Below are 18,977 nucleotides of genomic sequence, written 5' to 3'. Positions count from 1 at the left end.
TCCCGGGAAGTAATTAGGATAAGTTTATTACAATAAGTTTAATTAGTGATATCATCCTTTGCTTTTGAATCATTCAATTAATCTCATTTTGTTCCATATTATTCTATTATATCTCTTTAAAATGGGAAACTGGTCCCTTTATGCTCGGTCGGACCCACCATGATCCAAAATGGATCTAGAATAGACTTTTAAGTCTAAAAATATTCCTCACAAAGGAAAATTAAAGTCAAAGTATGCTCTTGGAAATAGTCTCATTGCATAGATCTCTCCATTTTGAGTCTGACGCAATTTGAATGGACCAAAACGGACTCCGGATGAAGGAGTTATTGTAAAATGAAAATTGCCCAATGTCCTTAGAAAAGGAGGCAATTTCATTAATCTTCAAACTATATTGAAAATGTTGATTTTTGGTATAGGCTCACGGGCCAATCCACAGTTGACACATGGCAGGCCGGGATTGGGCCACGTGGCCCTGTTTGATTGGTCAAAAAGGAAATTGGGCAATATCATATTGCATCGCAAATGTGCCAAAGGGAAGGACTTAACCATAATCCTTAAGGCATTGCGATATGAGATTACCACTTTATCACATTGCAAAAAGCCAAAGGGAGGACTTAACCAAAGGCGTGAAGACTTGCGATGGGACGATTGCGATGAGCATTGTCAGCCATTAGATCAAAAGGAATCAACGATGGAGATGCGATTGGTGATCGCAAATCAGAGAGGCAAGACTGCAGGCCATGGAACCAAGTCAAACTTCAGGCCAAAGAGTCAATAGGCTACGTCAGCAAGACATGTGGCAACCTGGGATAGAGTCACAGGATTCTGGTGATGTTAGTGCAGCGGATGAGGTGGCAGTCGGAGATTGGCTCATGGCATCAAATATGTGGAACAGGGTTAAAAGGGGAAAACATGATTAATGAGGTTAAACGTTGTTTACTGCTAAACCTCATTAGGCAGCGAACCCGACAGATTTATGAATACAACAACGAACCTTTTGAGTTCCGTGGTAAATGGTATTTCAGGCGGGCTTCAGGCGGTAAGTGATATTGGAAAGGCTTCACCCGATTCCATACACTAGCCAACACGTAACACGCAGCAGGAGAGAGAAAACCACTTTTTCAGGTGGGTAATCTCCATGCAAGTGGGCCACCCGAAATGATTGTCAACTGTTGACTATCGAGCACTGATCAGATGGTGGACAATGAATGAGTTGTTTACGAACCCGAAAGGATTATAAATGCTATTGCATAATATTTGAGTTCTGGCTAAAAGACTCATAATGTGCTTTTCGTGAGTTTTTCATGTGTTTTCCATTATATTGCTATTTTCAGGATTAAGGCAGAAGGAAGGCCAAATGATCAGGTTTCTCGTGCCCACCAGTTCCTTTTCAATTATGAACTGATTCTTTTATGAAACGATCGGTCTTCCATGCTTTTGGAAGGTCGCTAATGTTTTATAACAATGCAGATAACACATAGAGTGGGATTGCTGGGAGGCACATGCAAAGTAATGCATAGAGGCAACTCAGAGAAGCCCATAGATGTTTGAATGCTGAGGAATCCATTGGAAAGCTCAATATATGCCAGGAGTGAAGTCTGCAGAGTAGAGGTTTCTCGGTGCATAATAGAGGAATGCTTGAAGAAACTCGAATAGCCACTAGAGGTTGGAAAGGCAGAGTAAGAGGAGAACAGAGCGAAGCCACCAGAGGTTGGAGGTGGTGCCTAAAGACTTCAATGAAGTTGCAGAATAGCCAGAGAGCTAGAGAAGCTTAAGGGTTGAGAGCCAGAGAACAGCAAAGAGATCAAATGATCAAGCTATTGCTGATGTCCGAGGTGTGATGAAGACAAGAGAAGGAATTCCAGAGATAGTAAAAGAACTCTGAGGGAGTCAGAGAAGCCAGAAGCTCAAGAAGCTCAGAGCACTGACTAAAGGAGTCAAGTCCAGATAAGTCTAGACCTGTCTGTAGAACAAGAACAACCAGGGGTAAGATGGCATTCTAAGCCCATTGGTTCAATTGTACACCAATGGAGTTAAGTGTAGCACTTGTAAAAGAATAGAAGCCATAATCCCAAATAGCCTAATCGAGTTGAGTAGAGCTCAAGGAGATGTAGCCCAAGATATCATGGTGAACTCGATATTATATTGTTGCCTTATGTGGTTTGCTTATTTGCTGCACTGCTTTACTGTTATGTGTTTTATTTCAATTTAAGCCAATGAACATAAGCATTCAAACAGTTTAAAGGCAAACAAAGACACACACCTACTTCAAGTTCTCTTAATTCCGCAAATTATCAATCATAAACTAGATCTTGGAAATTGTTAAGCTTTGGAGTGGGAGAGGTTCTTGTAAGTTGACAAGAAGCCTTTAGTGCCCCATTTCAGATCACACCATTTTCAATGGAAAAGGAATTTCCTTAAGCTCCCAACCGGGTGCTATTCCCCGATGTTGAGGCACCAAGATTCCAGCCTTCAACACTTCCCATCATAGGTCAAATTTTCTCTTCAAGCTAAAAATGGTTACCATGTATCCTTCATGCTTTTAGAGTAAAGATGGACTGTGAATTTTTTTTTAAAACCGATAGTGAGGCCTCTACCTCTTCACTTAATTTATCCATCAAAGTTAGGATGTTTTTCTTTCTTGAACTTCTCCAACATTGAACTCTTCTCACTCCTCCTTTGTTGTTGTTGTCCTCTAGTCGTAACACTAGAAATTTCTCATGGTTGTCTACCCTTTTTTATGTAGTGTTGAGTCGATTTTCTCCTCTCATTGTGTCTTCACAGGCATGCCTATGAATTTTATTTTACTTTCTACCTTCTTCTCTTTTGGCTTCCACCCCAAGCCTTCAAATTCATATGGAATTTGTTTTGATTGAGAATTTTCCAAATAACTGGCATTGGGTTCACGTTTCATTTCCATTTATAATTCTAATAAGTTCTGTAAAATAATTGCTTTCACCTCCACTTGCCTTTCTTGAGCTTTCACAATATTTTCACTATTTTACTTACAACTTCTCAATTCAACTCTTAGGCTTCTAAGATTATCCATCGAATCAGAATAGTTTTCTTCTAACCTCTTTCCAACTAAATCTTCTTCCTGATCATGGTGAGTTCTATCCATGCTACTTTGCACCATTCTGCGATTCATTGCTCTATTTTATTGCTATGAAGTTGTCTTCTTATGTGTTGTTATACACACACAACTATTAGCTCAACCAAACAAGAATATATTAATTCATCACCTCAGTATGTCAACACTAAACTTGTTGATCTAACTCTATCTACAAAATCAACACCCACATATGTTATATGTGTTTGAGAGAAAAAATAACACATCAACACTCTTTGAAGGTTAGTATTTAGATCAATTATAAGTTCAAAATCAACCCATATCTAACAATTAGATTATCATAGTAACTTTTATCCCCCACACTAATCTCAATTTTATCCCCAAAGATCCAGTAGTGAACCTTTGATTTAATATAGCTCTATAACAGAGATCCAATTTATATTCCCAAAGTTTAATTGTTGAACCTTTGCTCTGATACCAATTTGTAACCACACTCACACCCCCTCCTCATGTCACAGGCGATGATAATTTTTACATACTTTCTTTAACTCGACCCCCAAGGTATGATTTGAAGATGGGATTACAAAATGCTTCCTATATCAAGTATGTAGAATTTAATTCAGATATTTCCATCATGTTTAGCTTGTTGAGAGGTTTTATATTATATAAATTTTACCTCAATCCAAATTTCAGATTGTGAGTTAAACCTATTAGAAGTTTCGCCATTTAAACCTTGCCATGTCACCATTATACTACCATGTGGCATCCACATGCCCCTTGCCTAACACCCATGGCACTATCATGCCATCTTAACATGGGATCCATAAAGCCCTTCACTATTCACAAGTGTATCTAGTCTCAGTCAAATGTAGGCCTACACGTTGTGCAACCACTTGACACCCCCAAATCCTCGTACCTTTGAATAGATCGGTGATGGGTTTCTTTATGACATGGTTCCATTAGTGGGCTAGTGTCCCAATATTTAGAATAATCACTGAATCACACTATATCTAGGTCGTGGTAAGGTGAACAACTTTCGCCAACCTTGGATCCATTACTTGTGCAAAATAATAAACATGGGTCCCAAAAATATTTATGCACTATAGGTACTACACAGAGGTTAAAGAAGTTGATATATAGGCCTATGATTATCTGGAATCCCAAGGAGTGGGAATCATTTTCCACCCTTGAATGTCTCAACTATCATATGTAATGTGAAATTTGGCCAAGGGAAAATCTAGGCCCACACAAAGGCGCAACCCTCACCAACCCTTGGTCTTTTGAACCTTCAGATATAGTGAAACCAAGGGGAAATCCAAGTATGAATAAATCCAGGCCATTCCCATGGTAACTTCCTCCTAACGACACTGACTTCCAAATTCTCGAATTCTTCCCATGCACTAAGGAAAGGAGGATTACATAAACCTTCCAAGGGAAGGGGGATTAGCCCAATAGCCAAAATTCTTGAAAAGAATGGTCTAACCCTAAACCTTGATCCCTCAACAAATATTGTGGGGCTACAACCCATTGACATGTAGACTTAGCTTCTATATCTCTATATTATGAAGTTGCGAACATTTTAATTTTTTATAGACCAGAGTCATAACAATAGAGAAATTGTGTAGAACTCACAAGTTACCACAATATTCATATGTAAACACCTTCCAACACAATGCATGTATAAACTTAGATCATAGCACATAAGGTAGACTATAAATTATGAGTATGGTAGTAGCTCCATGGTGCAACCGTTCACTGAAATCCCAAACATACAAGATATCTAGAAGTGATTGTAACAAAAATATTTAAGCATTTAAACATGAACAAGACCATACCATAGTGACAAACATAACAAGGATTTTGTAGGTTGTGATTCAAATATGCATATCTTATGTACTTATCTAAATATATTATAATGGCTTGCAACTAAAGGAGGGACTTCCACTCTCCACCCAATCATAGCCTAGCTACACTGCATCCTTTCTTGTAACTAACAACCCCCGAGAGGGATCCAAAGTATGAGGGAATGTTCGGTCAAGGGAAACTTCACACCAAAGGCTTGGTAGGCATTCAAATATCGAGTTCATTATCTAGATGTTTTATCAACTGTTCTTTCAAAGTAAGCACCACACTGACTCACTTACTCTCTTGAGTCCATTCACAATGCTTCACCTAGTGCCTAGATTAGGTATTTCTAAATCCAAGATATTGAATGCACCTTTTAGGTGGTTAACAATTTCCTTTTAATAAAAAGCACTACAAGGGTTTGTAGTCCACTATCCAGGTGGTTAGCAGCTCTTTGGGAAGCACCACAGTGGCTCAAAATGCCATGTATAGGTGGTTCATCATCTATATACGAAGCACTGTAGTGATTTGGTCATCCACTAATCCTCCTACTAACAACTTAGGCTTAAACACACAGTCTAGTGGTATCAACACAAAGAAATACAAATATTAACATCCAAGGTCTCTGAGCACCGGCTTAGTGACAACTCTAGTATATATTTGTCATCTTATTTAGCTCTCGTAGCTCCTCACAATCTCTCTGTTGCACCTACCTATTCTCCTTTGTCTACCTTTGTCTTCCTGAAGCAGTTATATCTCTCACTTATTAGTTTGCTATTCCTCTCATGTTCTTCTCTATTCCCCTCCTATTTCTCTATTTTTGGTAATTCTTCCTTTTATGAAGAGTCATCCTGCCTAGTATCTCCCCGATCTTCGAGGGGGATGGGCACCATCTTGCGCCCTTCATCGCTCACATATAATATCATAACTACTATTAGGTGGTGGTATCTTGATTGATTCATAACTGACTTTGGAAATAACACTTAGGTGGTATTGTGGATTGTCAAACAAATGAGCTACCTCTTCCCTTGGAGCCATGGATCTATGCCATCCTCTACTTCAGTGCAACAATTAAATTTACATTTAATTTTTTTTATTTTACAATGTAACTGCCTCATCCAATCATGGCTCTTATGCTAGCAGTACACAACTATGTTTACAAAATATAGGGGTGACAAGAAAGGACTATTACAATTACTCAGAGACAGGTCATCAGTCCTCTAGTTTTTTTTGGTTTTCGACTGACAAATTTCTTGTCATGAGTGTTTCTATGTCTCCAAGTATCACATGTGTTCCTTTGCCTCTCAACAACATAGGTACAATGGCTTCCAGAGGAGCAGAGTCGAATACACCGTTTAGAGCACAACTAGGGATGCAGTCGATCAAGTGTATATGAACTTGCCTATATATGAATACATCAAGTTGTTCATGGATAGGGATATCAAGGTGAAATGGCAATGGTGTCACAGCAAGCAGCACCATCAGCAACACCAAAAGGTAGCACACCTGCATGCGACAAATGCAAGAGGAGGGTTGTTGACAACGCAGAGGCGGAACAAAGTTGCAAGCTCAAGCATATCCACTTGTGATGAAATCATCTTTGAATATTGAGGCTATGAGGCGACGACGTGACAAGAAGATCGCACAAAGGTAGGGAGAGAAATGTAGAAGGAGTTGTAGGTGCTGAAGCAAAAACTCAAGGAATAACATGAGCTTCATAGACGAGAGAAGGAGTTGCAGCAGGAACAGGTATAGCAGGAGGCGCAACATCCACGGATTGATGAAATTGCGCCCATACATGTTATAGATCCATTCAAAAGCCGACATGGAGCAGACAGGGTGAGCAGTTATATCAATCGCATGCAAGGGTATTCAGAGGCATGGATGTCATTGTGCGCACACATGCGATCCCACCCATTTGGCACACTCACTGAGGGGAAGACATGAAGCAAGTCTGACTGGAGCTGAACATGTATTTCAACAAGTCGATGCATATGGTCACCACCACACTATGCATCAGTATGTTGTTGGTCCAACTGCACTCAAGATAATGACGCACATGTTATCGGCCGAGTTGGATAGAGGAGCCATATCAGTGTACCTGGATACAATAGAGACAAGATTTGCAATGGACACCATCACAAACGACCAAGATTGGCATCAGTTCGGCACTGTCGAACATCGTAAGGATGTCAAAGAGTTGGTCTTACCACAATTGTATGAGTGTTAGTGATGTCTTGCATGGCTTGCTCACGCCTATTTTGTCTCACAAGGGTACATGTGGAGATTGTATGTAACATCTTGTCAAGTGTAATTTCCATTGTCGATAGTCAAATGTAACAGTCATAGAGTAGTTGAAGAGTCATGAGGGTAGATGAATAGTCACAAAGGGGAATGTCAAGGGTCACCCCACCCTTTGCTATATATAGTACGTCATAACTCACTGTAGAGGCTTTTGGTCAGTCAAGCTTTTGATAGGAGTATCTTAGAGAAAGCTTGGACAATATTGTAACGAGCCTTGGCTTCTCCACAGTGTAGAGCTCATACATCTCTTTGGAAAAGCAGGTGATAGTGACTGTAACGTTCTGTTATCGGGACTAGTGGTCGGTCATGGTTATATTGTATGATTGGAACTTTCACTTCTTAATATAACAGAGCCAACACATTTCATGCATATGTTGTTATTGTATTTTAACTATCTTGTTTACTCTAATGATATATGTATTTGTTTTCTTATGCTTGCATGTATGGACTCTTTCTGTATAAGTATGTATGAATCTTACTGAGATGTGATGTTTGTTTAACCATCACTTTGGATTGTTAGCTTACTTGCTTTCCAGTTTGTGATGCATATTTACTCGTGTGTTCCATTCTTAGCTGCATGCTTTCACATGTTTCCAAGGGGCGCACTCACCTCACTTTCCATGTGATAGAGCCATTCATACACCTTCCTTGGCTTGTTGCGCATGTCACACGCTTGCTACCAATAGGGACATCTTACTTGCCTCTGCATGCAACCGCGGTCAAGGTGATACCATATGACCCACTGCTGGGACTCCTACACAAAATGGTCTGAGGTCTAGTTGGGACTTCTTACTGGGGAGATCCCCTGACATGTTGGTGGGTACAGCACCGCCAACAGATCATTAGGCTTGTAATATACGAAAATGATGAGGAGATCGACTAATATGTGTTATTGAAACCAAACTCCATGAGTGTTATATACTTCAAAATTTCCATTTCATATGGTATATCTTTGGTCATGTCATTACAATATGCATCAATTAACTCCAAATTTAGTAGTACTTTGGGAAATCCCACAGGGATTGAGACAGTAAGATGATTTTCATAAATCCATAAATTTCTTGGCATGTCAAGTTGGGCTATTTCCCCTTGTATCATACCATGTAAGAGGTTGTGAAAAATAGAAATGGTTTCAAAGTTGTTGTGGTTTCCCAAAGAAGAAGATAAAGTACTTGCCAAAGGATTATTGAACAATAACATCATTACAATCCTCTTCAAATTCCCAATTTCCCATGGAATCTCTCATTGCAATCCATAGATTTTGAAGAAAATATGTAGCAGTCGATTGGAATTACCAGTTTTAGGCAACAAAAAGACATTAAAATAGTTGGAGAATGCTATGGTTATTTTAATACTTCCAAGAACCCTAAAAGAGGAAGGAAAGATACCAATAATATTATGTTTATGTAAAATGAGCATCATCAGTCTTACTACATTAATATTTTTGGGTAGAATGAAACTAGAAATATTGATGGCACTGATATTCAAAATACAAGAAGGCTACAATTCATGATATTTGAATTGATGAATCCCATGAAGGAATTGCTGGTAAGATTGTGTCGTCAAATATCTATGCAATTATCTATCTTGGAATTTTTGGAGTATGTAACTCCCACTTGTCTCAAGTGTAATCCTATTTTTGGATTGTTAAGATTATTGGCCATTATTAGATCATGCTCCTCTATGAGAAGAGTTTGTTCATAGTATTTAGGAAGTGATTAGATGTAATTGATTTGAGAGTTATTTTCCACCAATTGGCTTCCTACATTGGTGTGTGGTTGAGATATTCACTCGATTAGTTAATTGTGTGATCAAGGTATCTTTTATATATTAAGAAAAAGCGTGTTGTATATAAGTGTAGTTTGCTTCACTAAATTTATAGATCACTCAACATATTATTTATTGTGTGTAAATAAGTGTCTACTCTCCCATATTTATAAATTATTTTATTGTGTAAATAAGTGTTTACTCTCCCACATTTATAATATGGTATCTAGGCTTACCTCCATCATAGGAGAGTTGAGCATTAAGGGAGAGATGTGAGGGTTAATCTAGTTGGAGAGTAGATTAGGTTAGATGATTAGATTATATGTAGATAGTGAACCGTTGATATGTGTTTGTAGTAGTTTGTTTGTCTATCTAATCACTAGAGAGATGGGATCACTATAATAAGAGGAAGAGGCATCACCATCACCATGAGCTTTGAAGAGGATGTTACCATTTAGTGAAGAAGGCTATCATCCATGCTAAGCCTCAAAATTTTGATATGTGTACAATATTTTATGTGCTTAAAGATGGAAGAAGGATAAGAGATTAAAAAGTAAACATAATATGTTCTTCTTTGTCGAACGCAACTGAAATAAAAGAATCCAAGGAATGAATGGATGAGTGGCTAACACACTCAATGGGAGCCAATGGAGTCTATATCTTTAAAGAAACCATGGAATGAATGAATGTGTGGCAAACACACTCAATGGGAGCCACTGGAGTCTATCTGCTTAAATGAGATCTACATGTATGGAGGAAGTCCAAGCTTAATCCTATGCCCCCTCTTTGATCTATGGTTAGGCCTCATCTATGGCCTAGCCATGTTACATTCTGATGTGCCTAGAGATTTACAAAGTACATACGTTCTCTTCATTGAGTATTTTATAATATTTTGATAAATAAATTCAAACCATAAAACTCGTTGGGTTTCTTTTAGTAATTGAGCTTCATGGAGTCTATGGCTTGGAGTACCTTTTTAAATAATTAGATTTCACAACATTCGTTAACATATAAACATTCACCACAATGCTGCCTACAGTCATCATGTTTTACCTACCACGATCATTTATTTCATATATTACATGGAGACATGGCTTGGAAATAGATTTCACATTTGTCATGGAGTATTTGTACTTTTAAAATAATTACGTCCACATGTGTTGTCCAATGGAAAAGTACCGTATCAATTTCTCAGTGACAAATTTCATATAGCGGAGAATAGTGTTTGTCGTGTCCATCAAATCAAGGGGAGGTTCCCTGTTTAATATGGTAATGTTCCGACAATTGTTAATATAGACATTAGTCATTAGAAATATTAGACATTAGTCATTCGCGAATTCCATTCGCAAGATTTGTGTTTTTACATTTGCAATAGAAACTTTAGATGCATCGATGATATTTCTATTACCACAAACATATATAACTTCGATGGGTGCAAGAGTTAAACATCACCAAAATTGTTAGGAAGACAAACATTGTGCATGGATCCATTGTTTTGTATCATCAACACTGCAACAGAGGTTCCAAGAATCATGAAGGGTTGTAGACATCGATCCAACAAATGGAAAAGTAAAAAACATTAGAATGATTGATGTGAGAAAAATTGAAAAGTTGGCTTTAAGTTGAGCTCTCCCATGGATGTTGGTAGCTTAGACAATTCTTTTTTTTTATTGTTGTTTTTTTTTTTTGCGCCTCTGGGATTTGAGCAACTTTATTATATGAAAATTCAACTTGCCTATGTCAAAATTATTTTGGATGACGAGATTAGAGTCATCTTATTATTATTCTCTATGCCAGATAGCTAGGAGAATTTTATAGTAGTTATTAGCACTTTAGCACCTGCAGGGATCCTAAAGTTTGATGGTGTCAGTAGTAATTTAATGAACAAGGAGTTGTGTCATAAATCAATTGCGGAAAACTAGGGAGGAGAAGCTCTAGTCTTATCTGATCATGGAAGGAAAATTGACCGCGGTAGATAGGGGTGTTCAAAATCGAGAGGTAGATCGAAATCAAGAACGGGAAGAATCACTTGTTTTCACTGTGGAAGAGAAGGAAACAAGAGAAAGGATTGTTAGTTTTGGAAGAAAGAACAGAAGGAGCAGAAGGAACAAAAATAAATCAACTCAAATAAAAAATCTAGCAACACAAAGGAAGGTGAGACTATTGTTGTAGCTTTTGAAAGTGATTTTTTATTAATTGTTCTAGTAGAAGAAGCATGTTTATATATTTCTAGTAGTAGCATTGATCGGGTACTTGACTTTGGAGCATCTCACCATGGGACCCCATGTAAAAATAATTTTGTTACATATGAAGAAGTTGATCATGATAAAGTACATGTAGGATGGACAAGGTATCTTGTTGAAGCAGGTTAGGCATGTTTGAGACATGCGTATGAGTTTGATCTCAAGAAAAATATATTGAAAAGATGTTATACATGTTCAATATGAAGGATGCCAAAGAAGTGGGTACACCCCTAGCATCACACTTTAAACTTAGTGTTGATTTGGGCCCTTATGATGACAAGAAGAAGGAGGAAATGAGTAAAATCCATTATGCTTCAACTGTTGGTAGCTTGATGTATGTCATGGTATGCACTCGTCTAGATATTACACATTCAGTGGGAGTAGTGAGCAGGTTGCTTGCAAATCTAAACAAACAAGATTGGCATGCATTAAAGTGTATTTTGAGGTATCTTAAGGGTACCAATAATTATTCTTTATGTTTTGGTAATAACAATGTTGTTCTTGAAGGTTATACAAGTGTAAACATGGTTGGAGATGTGGATTCTATAATGTCTAGCACTAGTTAATTATGTACTTTTGTAGGAGCAGGAGTATCCTAGATGCCCAGATTGCAAAAAGTACTGGCCCTCTCCACAATAGAGGCAAGTACTGGCCCTCTCCACAACAGAGGCATAATACATCACTGCCATAGAAGCATGCAAAGAGATGTTGTGGATGCAATGATTTTTAGGAGAGTTGGGAATAAAAAAGGATAAATATTCGTTGCATTGTGATAGTGAGAGGGCTATTCATTTAGCAAAAAAACCAACATATTATTCTAAGACAAAGCACATTGATGATGTTGTGGATGCAATGATTTTTAGGAGAGTTGGGAATAAAAAAGATAAATATTTGTTGCATTGTGATAGTGATAGTGCTATTCATTTAGCAAAAAAACAAGTGTATCATGCTAAAACAAAGCACATTATTAGTGAAGTGTTAAATGATGGGCTAGCACATTATTAGTGAAGTGTTAAATGATGGGCTACTACAATTGGAGAAAATACACACTACAGAAGATGGACTACTTCAATTGGAGAAAATACACACTACAGAAAATCCAGCTTTAATAGAAGACTTTGCCAAGGGATAAACAAGAACTTTGTAGAACCTTGGCTAGAGTAATGCAAACGTGATAAAAATGCATCTTGGGAAAGGTTTAGTGGCGAGAAGAGAAAACAATGGCAAAAATATTCACTCAAGCTTCTATTTGGGCTCAAGTGAGAGATTGTTGGGCATTGTAGTGTCCATGGTATTCACAACCCATGGTATTATAATTCTATCAAATCAAATTTGTAATACCTATGGTATTCACAACCCATGGTATTGGGCTGATGGTATTATAATGAAATATTTGTATATATAAGGATGTGAGTTAAGAAAAAGAAATGTATAGTTGAGAAAGAATGAAACAAGTGAAATATATAAATATTTTCATCCTAATAATAAAAATCTGCTACCATAGTTTTTCTCTGAAATGAGGTTTTCTACTTAAATATGGGATTGGAATAAATTTTCTAAATTATTATTTGGGTACATATTTTTTTTTCATTAAATAATTTTTTCATTTGTTGACGCTAGGAAATAGATTTCACATCCATACTGTATTGATTGCTCGGTAACGGAATTTATTTAGCTGAGAATAGTGTTCATGGTGTCAATCTAACGAAGGGGAGGTTCGTTTAATATGGTAATGTTCCTGCAATTGCTAATACAGACATTAGCCATGAGCACTTATAGATTAGCCATGCGCGAATGCCATTAGAAATATTTATGTTCTCACATTTCCGACAGGAACTTTAGACGCATGGATGATATTTCTATTACCACAAACATATATAACTTCCACCGGTGCAAGAGCTCAACATCACCAAATTTTCAGGAATACAGACATTGTGCATGGATCCATTGGTTAGAATGATCAACACTGCAACAGAGGTTCCAAGAATCAGGAAGGGTTGTCGACAGCGATCCAACAAATGGAAAGGTTGAAAACATTAGAATGATTAATGTGAAAAAAAAGTTGGCTTCAAGCTGAGCTCTCCCATGGATGTTGGTAGCTCAGACAGTATTTTTTCTGTTTGACTGGTTGGACCTTTAGTAGGGCAGAAACTTGGTCAAGAATCATATGTAAAGGAGATCGCAAGAGGCTTTAAATGTGTGTTGAGTCGGAAGGCCACAGTTTTTTCCACTTACAGACCTTTTTTATTGCGGTACTTTCAGAGAGATTTTATTTTGCAGGTTTGGCCTCTAAGAGTCTGCCCAAATGATTCACGATTCACAATGACATGGGATTAGGGGGACTGATTCTGCCCACTATCCAAACACATTTCTAACAGGAATGTGCAAGGCGTAACAATTTCATAACAATTTAGATCTTCATATTAACACTAATAATCAAAATGATAGTTTAAATATTATATTTATATATATATATATATATATATATATATATATATATATAAATATGTATAACTCAGCTGTCAAATTAATAGTGTCGATTATCATTATTATTTGTTATTTTATTATTACTATCTTTTAACCTAGGTTAACTTATCATTATTATTGAAGGAAAATCATAACACTTCTAATTACTAGGTTCCATTCTTGATAGAAACCTCTAAATCTTAAATTTTTAAACTTATTACATTATGAGGAAAATAAATTCTTAACCAAACAAAAACAATTTTAAAACAGATTATATAACAAAATTGCTAACAAAAATTACTAACAGCCAATATTTTGTAAAAACAGTGAGAATAAGATACTGAATCCACTCTTTATTATATCAAAATGACTATCAACATGTTCTATAGTGAATTTATAATTAAATTAAATAAAAATAAAATATAACGATGAATAACATAATCTTGAATTTAGAAAAGCAAAGAATTATTATTGAAAACGAATTAAAATGTACCAAACTTCTTAAATTAATTCCAAAATGAAAAATCAATATACAAAAATTCAATAACACCTATAACATAATAATATAATCACCACTCCCATTACTACAATTATTATACCATATAAAACAGTAAATATACCGTTATCATAGCTATGATATTTCTTGAAATGTAATAAAGTTCCCTGTGATACCATATAAAATTGAGAACGGTTGATACATTAAAAAAATATGATAACTACCAACAGTTAACCGGTAAAAACGAGAATTTGAAATTTGAAAATGTCCACGGAAACAGAAACGCTACATTCAGGAAATAGGAAGTCCTTCGAAGTAATAGGGTTGATGCCTTAAAACTATTTTTTTTGGAAATAGAAAGTCCTGCCTAGATGCCCTATATATTATCACTCAATGATCGATGACCCGGTCTCTGTTGGGTGAAAGAAGCATGTCAAGAACTACGTTCATAGGCGGGCGGAGCCTGGGAGCAGATCGAGTGCAGAATGAGGCAATCTCCATGATCTTCACCATTTCATCTTTCATATTACTATGTAAACAAGCACCCTCACCACTTCTCAAATCCTGATCAAGTATTCCATCCATTTTTCCTTCCTTCGTCAGCCTCTCAGCCCATGCAGGCAGATGTACGAATTTCTGATCGTCCTCTACGACGGGGGGCTTTCCACTTACCAGCTCTAATAACACCACTCCGAAGCTATACACGTCTTGCTTCGTCGATGCCGTCACGCCATACCCACACTCTGCACGTAGTATTAGGTATTAGCATGACATGGGACATGATAATTATGTATGCAACTAGACGTCATAACAGCAGCAAATTGATGGGCATGATTCTGTTTTATAAAGAGAAATGTATGGAAATTTAGTACCTGGAGCAATGTAGCCATGAGTCCCACCAAAGAGAGAACTTGATTCAGAATCTATTGACGGATTTTTCAATAGCCTGGCAAGTCCAAAGTCGGCGATGTGAGCCACATATTCATGGTCCAGCAATATGTCGGCAGACTTTATGTCGCAGTGGATGATTGGAGGTTCGCAGTCGTGATGTAAGTATTTAAGTCCCTCTGCCACTTCAACTGCAATGTTATACCGTGTCCTCCAGTCCAGCTTCTGATTGGGTTTCGATGCGCCGCCCAGAAATTCCCAGAGCGATCCATTGACCATGTAGTCGCACAGAAGAATTGTTGCATCACGTGTAGTTATCAGGTCCCGAAGACGGAGAATGTTTCTGTGACGGACGTTCTTCAAAGCTTCGATCTCTTTCCTCAGACTGCGATATCGATTGTCGTAGAGACGACGATTTGCTGGATTTAAGCACTTGGCTGCAAGGGCTTTGTCTTGTCCTGGAACCATCACCTTGTAGACCATGCTGGATGAGCCAGACCCGACGAGGTATTCATCGCTGAAGTTGTCGGTAGCTTCTACTATTTCTCTGTATTTGATTATATCTCGCCAATCTCCGGAAGAAATAGCCGTTTCAGCATGCTCGACATTTCTTCTAATCTTCGAAATTGACACTTTTATCACGTATGTCAGTGCGAGGATGAATATAGCTACGGTCGCGATACAAGCAACGCTGATCCCTGCCACACCCACTGCACTTAATTTTTTCCTTTTACTTGCCACTTCTGATTCTGAACAATTCATCGCTGTCGGGGGTCCGCAAAGGCCTAGATTTCCCTCAAAAGCATTCTGCGGGCCTAGTGAAAATGCTCTCAATGAAGGAATTTCCCCTGTAAATAGGTTGAAAGAGAAGTTGAAATGATCCAGGCTTATCATGCCTGTGAAAGACTCGGGAATCTGACCAGAGAGTTGGTTATGGGAGACGTCGAAGGATACGAGGAACATGAAACTCCCCATCTCAGCAGGAAGAGGTCCTGATAGATTGTTCCAACTTAGATCCAACCCATATCTGAGATTGGCTGCAAGCTTTCCCAACTCGGAAGGAATGCTCATGCTCAGTTTATTTCTCGCCAGGATTAGTTCACTTAACTGACTGCATTCGCCCACTGAACTGGGGATCCCTCCTGTCAATCCGTTTACACTCAAATTTAATGTCAAGAGCATCCGAAGATGGCCAAGAGCTGCCGGTATGCCGCCTTCCAACGAGTTTCCGCTGAGATCTAAAACCTCCAAATTAGATAGTTTTCCTATCTCTGCGGGAATCGTTCCATTGAGATTATTGCGGCTCAAATTGATCTTTCCCAGATTTCTCAACTCTCCTATCTCGGGAGGAATGGCACAACTGAGATTGTTGTGGGCAAGGAGGAGATTTGTAAGGTTCTGCATCTGTCCCAGGGAGGAGGGTATACTTCCATAGATATTGTTGTGAGAAATCTCAAGGTAATACAATGCTGAGAGCTTAGAAATATTACTTGGGATGAAGCCTGTGAAAAGGTTGTTTTGCAGCCGGAGGCGTTGTAGTGCGACGCAATGTTGCAGAAGGCCGGTGATGTCTCCCTCTACTCGATTATTGGAGAGGCAAAGGTGGGTCAATGAGCCACTGTTGCATAGTCCAGAAGGAATCGAGCCACTCAATCCGGTGGAATCTGCATCTACAAAACTCAGTTGGCTGAAGCTTCCAAGCCCAGCCGGGAGCGGACCGTCTAACCTGTTTCCACTGATATACAGCTCCCCCAGATTGGGAAGAAGGCCAATTCCTGGAGGCAAAGTTCCTTCGAACTTATTGTATGATATATCCAGGATCTCCAAGCTTGTAAGATTGGAAAAAGATAAGGGGATCGATCCGGACATGTAATTGTATGCAAACGACAAGGACGCCAAGGTCTTGATTCTGCCTATTTCAGATGGTATAGCTCCAGTCAGATTATTGGTAGATGCATCAAATATCTCTAAGTTAAGTAGTCTGGTGAAAAAACCTGGGGGGATTGAGCCTGTAAGCTGATTCTCATAAGCCAAGAAATATAACAAATTTTCGAGCAGCGCTATCTCCCCAGGTATCGGACCATGTAACGAGTTGTTGTAAACAGAAATGGCTTCAAGGTTGCTACAGTTTCCGATAGAAGGAGGGATCGTACCCGTCAAATGGTTTCCGTACATCGACATCGCTTCAAGGTTTTCCAACTTTCCGATTTCGACCGGAATCTCTCCACGCAATCCGGAGGTTTGCAAGATCAAATTTACCAGCTGACTGCAATTGCCGATTTCAGGTGGTAGAGAGCCGCTGAAATAGTTGGAGTATGCCGTGATTGTTTCAACACTAGCAAGTTTTCCAATAGACGAAGGAATGATACCAGTGAGATTATTTGTATCTATGGAGAGCGTGATCAGGCTTACCAGACTACCCAGTTCAGGAGGAATATAGCCAGAAATATTGTTGCTACTGATGTTGAAAATGATTAGAGAGGTACAGTTCCCGATATCGGCAGGGATGAAGCCCGAGAGGAAATTGCAGGCGATATTGAGTTCTCGAAGCTCTGTGCAGTTCGCTATCTGGCTGGGAATAGCGCCCGATAACTCATTGCCCGAGAGATCGAGCTTCTCCAGCGCGGTCATCTTGCCTATTGCACTAGAAAGACGGCCAGATAGTCCCCTGGATGGCAGGGAAATTGAATTGACACGCCTTCCAAAGGTGCTGCAGTGGACACCTTCCCAGCTACATGGATCTTCATCGGAAGAGCTGTCGTTTCTCCAGCTTGAGAGCGCATTCGGAGGCACTGTAAAAGATGACTTAATTTCTAAAAGCGCGACACCATCTGCTGATAAAGCGTTAACACTTGGAAACAGTGCAGGAAATAGGCCAAAATACTGGACATGAGTACTCATTAAAACAATAAACATTATTAAAACCAGAAAGTTATCACCTTTCATTCTGACCCTTAGTACTGCCTCCTCTGCTGTTTTGACTGTGAATCGTGAACAACATCATGACCAGTTGTGCAACCGATCACTGGTTAAATATACAGTGTTTTGTCAGCGACTCCCATGATCAGTGAGCAGAAAACACAGTAACCCTACCGTCTTTGACCAGAAACCCTGGCCGTCCTCCACCAGAAAACTTGTCATGCAATTTAGACCTCAAATATTTCTGCGGTCGTAGCGAGCGAAAGGAACCTAACTACTTTTCATACATTTCAGACAAGAAAGGAACCAAACTACTTTTCATACAATTCAGATAAGAGAATCAGTAGCCATGCCGCGCTAAGTCAGAATTCGAGTATTTTCGTGATCGACATAAGATTCTTGACGAAAGTAAGCTTAACTTCTTACCAAAGTACTTTTCTTACAGATCACACCTCGAGTGTCTCTGTCCTCTGAAGGCATACGTGGAGTCTTTCTTATTATGGAAGACTTACGTGGAGTCTTTGTTATTTTTCAAAGGTTATGGAAGAATTAAGTGCCAGACTTTTTTATTTTTCAAAGGTTATGGAAGACTTACATGGAGTCCTTGTTATTTTTCAAAGGTTGTGGAAGACTTACGTGGAGTCTTTGTTATATTCACACCTTCGTTATTTCGGGTATGTTCCTCTTGACTGTTCATGGTCGTTGCTATTTTTCAAAGGTTATGGAAGACTTATAATTCACACCTTTGTTATTTCTGGTATCTTCCTCTTGACTGTGCATGGTCGTTGCTATTTTTCAAAGGTTATGGAAGACTTCTAATTCACGCCTCAAATACTTGTAGTATCTTCGTCTTGAGAGTAATTTTCGGTTCTTCGTCTTCACTGTGACTGTGAATGGAAGACTTCGTCGGGTCTTTGTCTTTATTCAAACAATTACATTGCGCAGAACATTCATCGATATAGAAATAATTGTCGAGTCA

General features: G+C 38.5%; 1 protein-coding gene across 2 annotated transcripts; it reads right to left on the bottom strand.

Moving 5' to 3' along the window:
- Window positions 1-14,379: 14,379 nt before the first annotated feature.
- On the bottom strand, window positions 14,380-18,375 carry LOC149247708 (uncharacterized). Of its 2 annotated transcripts, XM_089455922.1 has the most exons (3): window positions 18,019-18,375; window positions 15,064-17,871; window positions 14,380-14,934 (listed from the first exon to the last, which is right to left on the bottom strand). In XM_089455922.1, the coding sequence occupies exons 1-3, from the start codon at window positions 18,023-18,025 to the stop codon at window positions 14,582-14,584; spliced, it is 3,168 nt and encodes a 1,055-aa protein (XP_089312048.1). In that variant the 5' UTR covers window positions 18,026-18,375; the 3' UTR covers window positions 14,380-14,581. The 2 variants fall into 2 exon arrangements, with proteins under 2 accessions (XP_089312048.1, XP_089312047.1); XM_089455921.1 differs by having other exon boundaries at window positions 15,064-18,375.
- Window positions 18,376-18,977: the final 602 nt, after the last annotated feature.

This window comes from Pinus tabuliformis, chromosome 7 (genome assembly GCF_031772625.1).
Source record: "Pinus tabuliformis cultivar Carrire ecotype Pingquan chromosome 7, CPIR1, whole genome shotgun sequence".
Taxonomy (NCBI): domain Eukaryota; kingdom Viridiplantae; phylum Streptophyta; class Pinopsida; order Pinales; family Pinaceae; genus Pinus; species Pinus tabuliformis.
Note: the sequence above shows the minus strand (reverse complement) of the source record. Positions and strands in the feature narration are given on the sequence as shown.

Bases quoted from the DNA above. Each gene is read 5' to 3' on its own strand.
- LOC149247708 (XM_089455921.1), bottom strand. From the start codon at position 18,025: ATGAAAGGTGATAACTTTCTGGTTTTAATAATGTTTATTGTTTTAATG. The intron at 14,935-15,063 runs GTACTAAATTTC...TACTACGTGCAG, and splicing joins TCATGGCTACATTGCTCCAG to AGTGTGGGTATGGCGTGACG.